Source organism: Protopterus annectens, chromosome 14.part0, assembly GCF_019279795.1.
Source record: "Protopterus annectens isolate FY-2018-M chromosome 14.part0, PAN1.0, whole genome shotgun sequence".
NCBI lineage: Eukaryota > Metazoa > Chordata > Ceratodontiformes > Protopteridae > Protopterus > Protopterus annectens.
In genome coordinates, this window is record NC_056748.1 from 1,040,132,156 (window position 1) to 1,040,145,636 (window position 13,481).

The following is a 13,481-nucleotide window of genomic DNA, read 5'->3' on the forward strand; positions in this document are numbered from 1 at the left end:
GGCCAGGCTGGCACAGACACCTCTTAAAGAGACTTTAAATCCATTAAAGCATTAAACAACCCCTGAGTAAAATCCTGCCATTCAAACTGGGGATCCTTAACTGCAGGGGAATGATGCTTAGTTTTTGGGGTTTATTTCTGCGGGAAGTCAGTGTGAAACACCCTAGGAGGGTGAGACCCTTGGTGACATTTAATGAGTGTAATGGGGATCTCCTCCCTCACTAAAATCTGTGGAATCATCCTCGGTCACTCGGATATTATCAGCAGAGGTTCTTCCTCAATATCTGGAGCAGATGTTTGTAAAGCCTCAGAGCACATGCGAGGAGTAGGACCCTTGCCAGTCTCCAATGGAGTCGAGTCAGAGGAATCCAAAGCAACCACCGGCCAATCATCCAGGTTTTCACCAGCCTCAAGAAAGATGTCTGGGGGACACTAGTCGGCAGCCTCATCAGGCCTAAGTTTTTAGCTTTTTTCTTGGTACATGGCTGAAACGCAGGATGGGAAGACTGCCATAGCACCTTGATGCAATAGATGAAGACATTGATTTTCTAGGCAAGTAGATAAGGAGGACAGAGGACTACGTAGGGCCTTAGGGACAAAGGCTGGTCAGACAGAACACTGCGTACGGTCATGGGAAGCACCCAAACAAGAGAACCACTGGTCTAGATAGTCTTTATGAGGAACATGCCTCCCACACTGACATTTTCCCCTTTCGTATGACATGAAACCAATCAATACAAAAGAAAAAGAAAATCAGGAGAAACCGCAATGGGGTACTTACATGAAAAAAAAATATCAGTAACCAGTGCAGAATAAAGGCGTTCAGACGGACTTCAATGATGGTGTTTGGACTGGTGGCACAGAAGTTCTGAGTGTGTGCATCCGTAGGTCACCTTTATGCCCTATGCCTTGCATGGGTAGCACAAGTGTGACGTACAGTGCCTGTAATAAAATCTTTGGTATACTGGCCGGATGTTGAGCTATCCTTAGCAGGAGATCCCTTCTGTTAGGAATATTGCCACAGTGATCTGGAAGGACACCTGGCAATCTAGTTATACACCCTACCTGCTTATTAAACGCTATGGACAGTAATGGCTGGTCACAGGGATCTTTACAACTGCCAGTATGTGACTTAACACAAATGAATGGATGGAGATTCTTAAGGTCAACAAGAATTCTAGAAATATGCCAGTAATGGTGATGATTTTCCTTAAGTCAACTTAACTTCATTCTCCCTCCAGAAATTAAAATGTGGTCTGCATACACATATTCCCTGAAACTTTCATAGTAGGAGATAAAATGGCAAGCATGTAGCTGTATGACATTTTTACAATTACAAACTCTGCAGAAATTTTGCAGAATTCTAATGTTTGAGGTATATCCATGAAACAAAGCTGCCAGTCACACCGGCTAAAAGACACAATCTCAAACTGAGACTGATGCCCCAATCCACAACAAAGTGTCATCTTCCAGGCCTCTTTGAAAAACGATAATGTTTACCAAGAGCCTTGCATTATGAGCAAAGGTACTTTCGCACAAGGATGACATGAATTTATGCAAGTACGTTCTGCATTCCAGTTTAGTCATCACAAAAGATTTCTCATCCAGAAAAAAAGAGGTCATTGTTCCCCTCTACTCATCACTCATTAGACCCATTATAGAGTACAACGCCCCTTTTGGTATGTACCTCACAAGACATCTACAACAACTGGAAAGGCCGCAAAAAATACCTCACAAAGAGGATTACTGGCCTCAAACAGATGCTGCATGCTTGCCATTTTATCTCCTACTATGAAAGTTTCAGGGAATATGTGTATGCAGACCATCTCAAAAAACTCCAGCTTTACTCCATCGCATATCGCCTACTCAGAGGCGATCTCTGCCTAACATACAAAACTATGTCAAACCCAGAGCTGCTGGACATGCTCCACTTAAAGAAATCCCAATCCCTCTGAGCTACACGCTGTAGGGACCTAAACCTTGTCACCACAATAAACAGAACATGCTGGAGCAGTCTACCTATCTATGTCAAACAGAGCTCCTCATTAGCACTCTTCAAGAAAAATCTTGATGATTGGATGGGTAATAGGAAATTCATCCCGGGGATCACTTCTGTGGTTCTGCTTGACAGGGGCATAGGAAAATAAATTCCTTGGGTGGCGAAAGCCAGGGTACCTTTTTGGCTAGGCTTATATAGGCCCTAGGGCCAATAGCCTAGTACCTGCCTATGAACGTATGAACCTATAATCCCATTGAAAATGAATGAATAACTGAATGAAGATTGAGGGCTGCATGGATTTTTCACCTAGTACAACAAGTGATCTTTTTTGTCAGAAAATAAAGGGGCTTCATGTCTGTACAATCGCACACTACCTATATTTACCCATTCTGGAGTTTACTATACAGCTTATATTGCCTATATTTACCCATTCTGGAGTTTACTATACAGCTTATACTGACAGACTGCATCAATACTTACACTCTGCAAATATGTACTGAACTGCAACTTGAGCTAATAGGCACTATATTCATATAAAGGCAGATCTGCAGTAATTACTGAACTGTAAATGCTGGCAACAATGTAATATGAATGCAAATGCTAGTTTCATATTTAATTCTGAAGGTAATCTGTTTTGTACATACTGTACATAACATTTTGTTTTCAAAACAATATGTACATTCTGTTTTATGCATATTGTTTTGAAAACTTGTTATTGCCTCTAGACCACAGTTATGGCTGAATATAGTCTTTTAGACATTTCACTTACCTGGTTTTCAAAGTCAAATAAAATAATAAATACTACTATCTTTGCTACCATATAGGCAATCCTTACATATGCATGCACAAGTGCATGTGAATATACATGCATGCATAGGAATTTCTTTGCTTGTACATATACACATGTATGGATTCACTTCAGAATCTCGAAATTCCGAAACATCAAATGTCATAAGATCTACACCATATGATCAATGTTTCAGAATATCAAAATTCCGAAACAAATCCAAAAAAAAAAAAAAAAAAAAAAAAAAATGATTTAAACGTTTCCCCCTGCACCTCCCACACCCCTGCTACTTAAAAATACCAACTCCAAGATCGCACTACAGCGAGGAAAAGGGAAATCTCCCATTCCACACTGTATGCAGATCTCCGTTCAGAATTTCGAAATTCTGAAACCTCGATCATATGGTCTCGACCATATGAATTTCGAGATTCTGAAGGGAACCCGTATATACACTGTTGCCACATGTGGCAGCATATTCTCTGCACTGTTATATCATGCAACTACCACTGTTAGACACCCAAAGAAATGTATACCGTATAGCATTTAATGACTTCACTGCACTGCTCTACTGCTCATTGTGTTCACTCTGTTATACAACCTTCATTCTTTCATTTTACATCTGAGGATGTCTGGTGGACGAAAACGCTTTGTATTGTGTGGCGTTTATGTGATTAAACCTGCTGCTGCTTACACCTACAGGCTCGTGTTTTTTTATTACCTTCTGCCTCTTTGCGTGCCTGTTGTGGTTTTACTGTTATACGGTGCCTTTAACATATATACATATATATATATATATATATATATATATATATATATATATACACACACACAGCACGTGCAAACTACCACATTATTCATAATGACATCCAATGAGCTACAACATAATTTAAAAATCTTAACTTATGATACACACTGTATAACCAAGTTTGTTTACTCAAGTTGAAAAACTACAGCTACATTACTATGGAAGTATAAGCAAATATGATTGCTCTTTTCTAGGTTTTTGTCTCCAATGTAACAATGAAATACTAGTGGTCTTTATTGGCTTGCTATTTACTTTAATTCTTGTCTGAGTTTTTCTCCCTGGGTCCTTGCTGTAAACGGGCTTTGTCCAGTAGAATCTATTTAGTCAACCAAGCATACATGCATAACTAAATCAATACATTTTTGTACTGCTCCAGTCTTCACCTTGTAATGTACCCTCACATAGTAGTGTCTGCAATACCTAATGTGTTTGCACTGTCTTTTACTGCTTTTGTTTACTCATTGCTGTTGAACTTTTCTATACTCTTGATATATTCTCCATACATCGTAGATGAAACACTGTATACTACATGCATCACTGTACTGGGTTGTGTTGCTGTACCTTGCCTTTGTTAGTGCTCTACAGTGGACTATTTGATACACATTTTATGCAAAATGCAATAACTAAATGCTGCTTCAATAGTTGCACAGTGCCTGTCTCCTCCTCATGCACAATTGTATGCCCTTTCTCTATATATTACTTACCCTCATTATAAGGTACTGTCTACATAAAGTTATACCTGCATTAATAAAAAGCAGTGAAACACTACACACTTGTTTTGCTGTGTACTTTATCACTGTATTTTCATGGGGTGTGGGTCTTGTAAACATTTTTGTATTTCAACGACCAGACTGGATAACAAATACTGACAGTGCTATAAAGCATTCAGCATTACTTGTGTCACAAGTAAATTGAGGAGACTAAGACTTGGCTGCCTTACGACATGTTAATTGTACTGCATAACAATATGCCAAATTGGAATGCTGGACTCAAAAAAAAAAAAAAAAAAAAAACCTAGTGCACAGAAAAACTATTCTCCAGGGCCAAGTACCTTTTTGTAAATGTTCAGACAGTTCGAGTTACAGAAGCGCTTCTGCTGCCCCTCGTGATATAGGTACTCTAGTGGAAGGCCTTTGTTGTAGATGTAGATACCACAGTTGTCACAACAGTTCGTTTTAAGACCCTTAGTGGCTCTGAATTTGGTAAAACAATCATCGCTGCAGATTCGATGCACCAAGGTGCCATTGCTGACTTCATGCTGAATCTGAAGCCAAGAAAAATTCAAGTTAGATAAATGAAAAACTAAGGCACAATGTCAGTGCAAAACTGATTTAGACTGATTCACAGCACTTCACAAACACAATGTATAAAACATCAGACATTACATACAAGAACAGCACACAAACTAGAACTGATACAGCAGTACATAAACACTAATTTCTAATTGCAAATATCGTATACTTAAAATGCCACAAGTTTTTGAAATTAAAAAAGTTACTTACTTGCCATAATGACAGATCTTTGCATTCCAGTCTATCCAGTATGATAAGTCCTTGAGCTCTAGCTTGGATCCGATCCAGCTGATTTAGTGCTCCAACCTCAAGCCCTTCCTAAATGTTTTCCCACAATACCCTGCTTTCCTTGACTAACTCAGATCGAGTCTGATGCCTATTACAAGCACACATATACTACCTTTGACTAAGAATGCAGATCCTAGAAGGACATAATGGTAAGGGGAAGAAGAGCGGGCTGTCTTACCAGATGGACAGGAATGGAAGGATCAACATTTATGCTAAAAATATAACTTTTGTATCCTATTCATTCAGTCTATCCGATCAGACATATGGGTCAGAATCCCCACCTCTAAAATACCAGGTGACCTCAAGGCAGAAGACCCTTCAGGATAGAAGCCCTGAAAGAATTTATGGCTCTGAATTATGGTCTAATTTCTTATGTTTGATAAAGGTATGGGCTGAAGACTAAGTGGCAGCTTGACAGATTTCATCCATGGACAAGGCTCTGAAAACAGCTGTTGATGTAGAGACCACTCTGGTGGAATGATCCTTGAGTTTGGCAGGCAAAGATCTACCACAGAGCTATAATTAAAGGAAATACAATCAGACAGCCATCTAGACAAAGAGACATTAGAGACTTTCCTGCCCAGTTTGTTATGGACAAAGAATTCAAACAAAAGTTAGTATTTTCTAACATGTTCTTTCTTGTGAAGGTAGAAAAAGTTGCCTATGCACATCTAAATATCTAACACATATTTACCTCTGTTTTTATTGTTTGGAAAATGAGAGATGCATCGGCTCAGAGTATCTGGACTAAAAAAAAAAAAACTTTTGGAAGAAAAATTGTTTACTGGGTAACCCTATCCTTATAAAAAATAATATATGGATTGACGAGAATAAGGTGTGAAGTTCAGAAACTTCCTGGCTCAAGTTACTGCCACCAACAGAAAACTTTCCAAGATAAAAAAAAAATTAATATCTGTAGTCACAACAGTCTCAAATGGAGATCTGGAGAAGGTCTCTATGACAAAATGTAATTCCCAAGGAAAAGCTAGTTCCTGAATGGGAGGTCTTAAAAGAAATGACCCTTTGGGAAATCCCTTAAATAACTTGTAATAGGCTAAGAAAGAGTTTTGAAACCTGAAACTGCTGCCAGCTTTATTTTAGTAGTAGAAGTTGCACCAAGCAGTACACAAGGAAGGCAAGAATTATAAAATATCCAGCACCAATGCTAAAATGGGCTCTGTGTTGTGAGATTCCACCATAAGACAAATCTTTCCCAGTTGCTGCTGTACACCTTACGAGTTGACAACTTCTGACAGCCCAAGAAAAAACATGCAACACATCAGAAGATAAGGAATCATCCTGTGCTATTATTGGAACTGGAGAAATTAAGTGGTTAGTTTCCAGTTGGACAAGTTTGGGTGAGGCTTCCCTGATAGCCAAGAGAGCAAATCTAGCATTCGATCTGAGAGCCAGGAAGGCTCCTTCAACTAAGGTAGTAGGGAAACCATATCTGACTTGGCTAAAACAGGGCAATGTTTACCGCTGCCTTGCATATAATGGCTCACTGTACAAATATGGGGACAAGTGCAGTGGGAGCATAAGTGTAAAGCAACCGAGGAGGCCAATGGCTGAACAAAGCTTCCCTGGGCTTCTGTCCCTGTTGAGAAGGTATAGCAAAATACTAGCAGCACTTCATGTTCTGTGGGGCTATGAACAGATCGCAGCATGGGTTGCCCCAATGATGAAAAATTTTCTTTACTATCGCCAGATTCTGGGACCTCTCATAAGGGAGGGGGACATGCCTGTGCAGCCTATCCACAAGATCATTGCACCTTCAGGGAATGTGTGCTGCAATCAGAAAAAGGTGAGAGGGCATCACCCACTGCCACACTCTCATACCTTCTCGGCAGACAGGGTAAGATACGGTTCTCCCTTGCTTGTTTATGTCCTAGACAGCTGTAATATTGGCTCTCTAGATACTGGTTACCCCTGGATGAAGCCAATCCTGTAGTTCCTGCCACACAAGGAGTGTCACCCTCATCTCTAGGACATTTATGTGAAGACAAGCTTCTAAGTTTGACCATGAACCTTGAACCATCCTATCTTCATAATACCCCCAACCCATGGGAGGATGCATCCATGGTTACTGTTACCACTGGAGGGGGGGGGGACCTTAAAGGGTCTTCCATTTGATACAAAGTGTGAAAAAAAGTCAGCATATTAGATTAGTCCAGCATGACTGAGTTATCCTGATGGGAAAAGACAAAGAACTGTGTCTCTGAGACCACTGAGACTACAGTAGACAAAGTAAAATCCTCATGTGGTAACAAGCAAACTTAACCATAAGAACTATCACTGCCATTAATCCTAAGGCTCTCAATACTAGCCCTACTGGAAGAAGATCTAGGTCAAGAAGAGCTTGAACTGCCAACTTCAATAATGCAATTCTGGCCCACATCAGAAGCATTTATTCTTAGGGGGTCAGAATATCTTGTCCAGCTTCCTGGGAAATGACTCTCACGTGTCAGGCTCTTGCCATGATTTCTGCTAATTCTGTCATCTTACCAGTTGTTGGGACAACCCAGGATGTAGAATTGGACATTCCGTAGGCCTCAAACAACACTACTTCATTCTGAGAGGGTGATTCAGCTGGCGAGGATCCTCTCTGCCACAAGAGCTCCAGGATCTCTCCAAAGGATACATCCTTCCAAATCAGTATCTGATGTGACCAACTCATCAGGTCAGCCAATGTGCATCCTCTTGCATGCCCTCTTCCTAGGTGGCTTACGGAATGATGCATTTAAATCCTCAGAGGGTTGTCTCTGCTGAACTGCAGCTGGTTTGGGGTCCATGGAACAATACTGCCCAGATAATGCCTAATGACAGGTCAACCCACAAAAGCAGGGGTCATGGGATGGAACCGTGGTTGGGGGACCCTGTGAATCTGCCTTGCGAGGTGAAAGGATTCTCCCCAGCACTCAGAATATAGCTCCAGCCTCATTGGGATCCAAAGAAGCTCCCCCGTGGTCAGATCCAACTCCCTAATTGGAGAAAGGGTCAAAGCTTGGGTGGGAATCTTCAGATATGACTGTGTGGATGGCAGTGAGGAGGGTATTGGAGGTGAGGTCTTGAAGGCTGAAGTTTCCAATACAATTAAAGGAGCAATCCACCTGATCCCTCATTTCAGAAACTCCATCATAAAATCTGAATGGAAAGTTGTTGTTGGCAATGAATCCAACCTGCTGGTAAATCAACGAAAACATAATCAATGACTCTCTGGCCACAGGATCCAGGAGACCAATCGGATCCAAGGAAGCTTGAGCCAAGACAGACTGGTGAAGGATCCTGGATTGGGGAGAAATGGATGGATCCAATTGGCTTCAATGCCAATTGTGTTGCAATGAACACCATTTCTATTTGTGTTTTTAGGGATCTCTGCAACTGGCAATCCAAACTGACTTCATAAGTCCTTTTGAAAGATCTAAATGATTTAGTGAGGAGAGGTGAGGAATATTTAGGAGGAGGTTTGTTCAATTTTTGGGTGAGTCATGAATAGTAATACGGGTCACAGCCTCTGGATCTAGTGTAGGAGTATAGGCTGCATGCCCCTCAAGCCTCAGGGTCTTAGGAGTCGAAACAGGACTCATACTCCCATCAGATGTTTCCACGACTCCATATTCTTAGACTTGCTCAATTTCTGCAAAGGCTTCTTCGGCTTAGAGGGCTCCAGATCGGGAGGAAAATTAATGAGTTTGTTACGTCAATCTGACAATACCAGAGGCCCAAAAGCAGAGCAAATGTCACAAGAAGCATTTAAGTGAGCTATCCCCACCAAACCACACACAACTTGTGGGGGTCTTGTGGTAGAACTTTGTGACCGCATTTGCAACATTTTTTTAAAACTGGCCTTTTGATGGATCTCTCCCTTAAAAAGGCTATGAAAGAGAATGACATTTTACATATTACATGTGTGTGTGTGTCTGTGTGTAAGTGTGTGTGTGTGTATATATATATATATATATATATATATATATATATATATATATATATATACATACAAATATATATACTACTATAAACTAATGTTGCTCATTGAACTACACTAATCTACTGCCTAAGAGTAAAGCATTCTAAACTACACTAGCAATAACAATGTGAGAACAAGATGGCATGAGGCTGAAATAAAAAGCAGAAGATAAACTTTAAAGTTTGCCCAAAAACAGGAATATGTTACCAAAAAAAAATACTAGCCAACACAAGCCAACAACAGTCCTAGGACTGATACAATTTCCTAAACAAGCACTTGTCTATTAAGGTTCTCACCAGACATCAGGACATCAGTGGTATAACAGGGATGTTAGCTGATATCATCTTCATTTCTTTCTTGCCCTGGCTGGACAAAAGAATTACAGGTGCCAGAAAATGAAATGATATGGAAGGCAAATTCCTAGTGATACAGGTCGCAAGCACAACACCTCAATCTACCTTTCGAGGTGCTATGTGAGCCCTGAGCAAAAAAGACAGTTGCTGAGGGAAGAGAGGGAAGGTGGGCAACAGTATAAAAGGGCATCTACCCCAATCCTGGGGTACCCAGAAAAGAAATATAGGACAACGGAAAGATGTTGGAGAGACTTGAGACTTTGGGACTGTAACACCAAATACACTCAAACATGTAAATTTATGCTAGGTTCCTAACACAACTGCAGTATTTTAATCATAATAGTCACTGTTGCAGTCATAACATCTGGGGAGAATCCCTGAGCGCAAGGATCAGCGTGCAGCTGACTCCATGAGGGACTTGTAGACGGCAGACTGTGTAAGATGGCAGTGGCAGAACATGTCCTAGCACCAGCAGTGACATTTTGAGAAGGTGTAGACAGACAACTTTGTTTCAAGCTGGACTGGATGTTGCACAGCAAAAAAGGACAAGTTAACCATTTGTTGGAGTAAAAACAACCATTGTATTCCACAAGACAGTAAAGATTAATATAAATTTCACTTAAACATTAAAAAAATTATATGACTTGAACTAATGATGTAAACTATGTGCCTTTAGTTTCAGTTTTAAAGAAGAAATATCATTTAAACCCGGACATATTGCACCTTTAACTTAATACATTCATACTCAATTTTTTTCAGTGGCATTAACCACATCTTCACCTTTCAAAACTAATTTTTAATACTTGAAAAACTAAACATTAAAACTTTAGTATCGCTGTCTTTCACATGCTTAGCTAATAAATTCTAAGCTTCTGTTTTCTAATGCATCTCTTGCAATGTTTTTTTTGAACAACAACATTCTTGAAAGCTATCAATCTGCATATGCCATAATTTTAAAAGGGAGAGAATAAAGACAAAGGCAGACTAGATCCATTGCCCAAAAAGCCTGCTACAAGTTCAGCCATGGAGATCTTATTAAAAAATATCAGTGCTCCACCAGAACCCTAAAACCTCTATGGATCTAGAATGTTGGACTTTGAAAGTCAGTTCACAGATACTGAAGCACGGGCAAGTGGAGACCATCTGAAGCTCCCTCATGTGCAGATGGGTAAGTGGCACCATTAAGATGAAGGATGCCATGTAGACCAGAAGCTTGAGGAATTCCTTGGAAGAAGCTGCATTTTACTACAACATGTTTCAGAAGTGTCAGATGGAAAATTCTTTCACCTGGGAAGAAGGTTCTCCTGAAGGCAGTATCCAGACAGACTCCCAAGACCACCACAATTTTTGAGGGTGTCAGATTTTACTATCATTATTTATAGGGACACCCATACTGCTAAAAGAATTTGGTATAAACTCTAAAGTCTTGCAAATTTCTTTCAGGGACTCTACTAGAATACAGCAATCATCTAGATGAGGGTAAATCTGGATGCCCTTTGCCCTGCATTACAAAATTACTGGATACATGGATAAACACTCTTTTGTTACAGTAGACCAGCAAAAGGGCAATGATGTAACCCAAAATAGTTTCTCTGCTGCTGCAAATCTGAGAATTTTTTTTTTTGTTAGCAATGGGAATGTGGAGGTAAATTCCCCTCAGGTCCAGAGTAACCACAGAGGGTCTTAGCTGGGATAATTAGCAATATGTTTTAGAGATTTAACATTCTGAACTTTGGTCCTTTGAGAAACTTGTTTAAGTAAAATGTAGGATGTGTCTCCATGTGCATTCTTTCCTAGGAACAAGGGACAGTCTTCAGCAGAACCCTTGTTCTTCCTCTCCTGCTAGAGACATTCTCTATGGCCCCTGCCTATAACATCTCTGGCAGAAATGCAGAGATTAGATGCGCTTATATAAATTTTAGCACCCACTGATCTTAGATGAGGCCCTCTCAGTTTTTTTTTTATGTTTTTACAAAGAAATCTAATCGAATCTTCGATTTATTTTCTAATTAGAGGAAGACATGCAGTGTGGTGTGGGGGATGGGGTTGAGGAGAGTTTGGAAGGGCAACCAGGCTGAGTCACTGCTGATACTTCTTGGTGGCACAGCCCTGAAGGCCTCTTGGCTTCTGTTTAGGTCTTGCTTGCCACTTCCTCTTATACTTGCCCTTTTTCCTTTGACAAGCCTGCTGTTTTCCCTCTTGGGGTATACAGGCCATTCTTTGGGTAATTCTTGCTGAACGTAGGAGCTTTAGCCTGAAAAAGCTGTTTTTTCCTCCAGTTTCTTGAAGACGCTTTGACCAAGAGTCCAGAGAGATCCTTAATCAGCGACATACTTACAGACTCCATTGTAACATTCCCTGGGGGTGGCAACATCCTCAACCAAGTATGTCTTTAGATAACAAACCCTGTAACTGCTGCCCTGCATGATGCAAAACAGCCACACTTTTTGGAGTCCCTGGCAATCTGAAAAGAGAGGACACAAAAAGTACAGTTGTGTACACTTACCATAAATGTAGATGTTAGAGTGTAGTCACTGTTGCAGTCATTACATTTGGGTAATCTGCTGGCAGGTTGCCCTCAGTCGGCCTAAGTCTTGGGTCCTACATCGGTTGCTGCCCCTTCTTCCATGACGTCAGGTCGTCAGGGGTATAAAACATGCAGCCGACACCATTACATCAGTTTTTCTTGCCCCAGATGTCAGGTGCCCCCACAAATGGGAAGCCAAATATTAAGTAATTAAAAACATAAAAATATACCTCCAAACAAAAGCAAATACACAAAAAAGGCTTTTAAGCATAGTAAAGGAAAGTAGAGGTATAGTAACAGAAAAACAGGGGGCTGGAGGGAGGGTAACCAGGACTGCAACAGTGAATACACTCGAACATCTACATTTATGGTAAGTGTAAACAACTGTACTATGTTCTTCGTGATTCACTGTTGCAGGAATTACATTTGGGTAGATTCCCAAAGCTAAGGTTGGGAGGATGGATTTATACAGCATTAGGACCAGCTATAAGGCCCTGCAGGACAGCAGTGGCAAGTCAGCTCTGGATTTAGAGAAGAAAGGTAAATGGTAATGTTTGGTGAACGTATGAAGTGAGCGTCAGCTAGCAGCTTCTAGAATGTCTCTGGCAGGAACACCTCTGATAAAGGCTGTTGAAGTAGATGTAGCCCTGGTGGAATGAGATTTGATCCCTTGGGGGATAGTTTTACCATGGTGCATATAGCAGAAACTAATACAATGGCTTATCCATTTGGAAATAGTCTGCTTTGAAATAGCCTTTGCCTCTGCCCCTGCAGCAAATGCCACAAGTAATTCAGATTTTCTTAGATTTTGTCCTGTTTAAGTAAAATCTAAGTTGTCTGTGTACATCCAATGAATGCAGAATCCGCTCCCCCTTGTCCTGTGGATTGGGAAAGAAAGTTGGCAAATGGATGGTCTGATTAAGAGCCACACTGGATACCACCTTAGGCATGAAGGATGGATTGGTCCTCAGTGACACCCTGTCCGCATGAAAAATAATGAAAGGCTCCACTGCCATAACAGCCTGTAATTCGGAAATCATTCTAGCTGAAGTGACAACTAAAAGGAAAGTGGTTTTCTAGGAGAGAAATTTTAAGTCTGCAGTAGCAGCTGGCTCGAAAGGAGGGAGAGTGAGTTTTTCCAATAAAAAATTGAGGTCCCAGGCAGGGGTTGGAGCTCTCCTGGGAGGTCTTAAGTTTTTGGCCCCTCTGAGATGCTGCTTTAGCATAGGATGAGAGAAGATGGAAGGTTCTGTGTTGTAATGAGCTGAAATGGCTGTGGCATGGATTTTTATGGAAGAAAAGGACAGACCCCTGTGAAGCATCTCAGTTAAATATTGTAAAATCTGAGGAACACTAGGCACTGCCGTGCTTATCCCTTGTGATTGATTCCAGGCATAGAATTTTTTCCATTTGTCAGCATAAGATTTTCTAGTACTAGGCCTTCTTGCCTCCAAAATGACACCC

At 40.7% G+C, this 13,481-nt stretch overlaps 1 protein-coding gene across 2 annotated transcripts in view; it reads right to left on the reverse strand.

Annotated features, from left to right (window-relative positions):
* Positions 1-13,481, reverse strand: part of ZMYM3 (zinc finger MYM-type containing 3) — a 3,891,108-nt gene that overhangs the window by 2,529,098 nt on the left and 1,348,529 nt on the right. For both annotated transcript variants that reach the window (XM_044056844.1, XM_044056843.1), the window contains exon 7: positions 4,642-4,854. In XM_044056844.1, the coding sequence (XP_043912779.1) occupies positions 4,642-4,854 (213 nt within the window). The remainder of the gene's footprint in view (positions 1-4,641; positions 4,855-13,481) is intronic.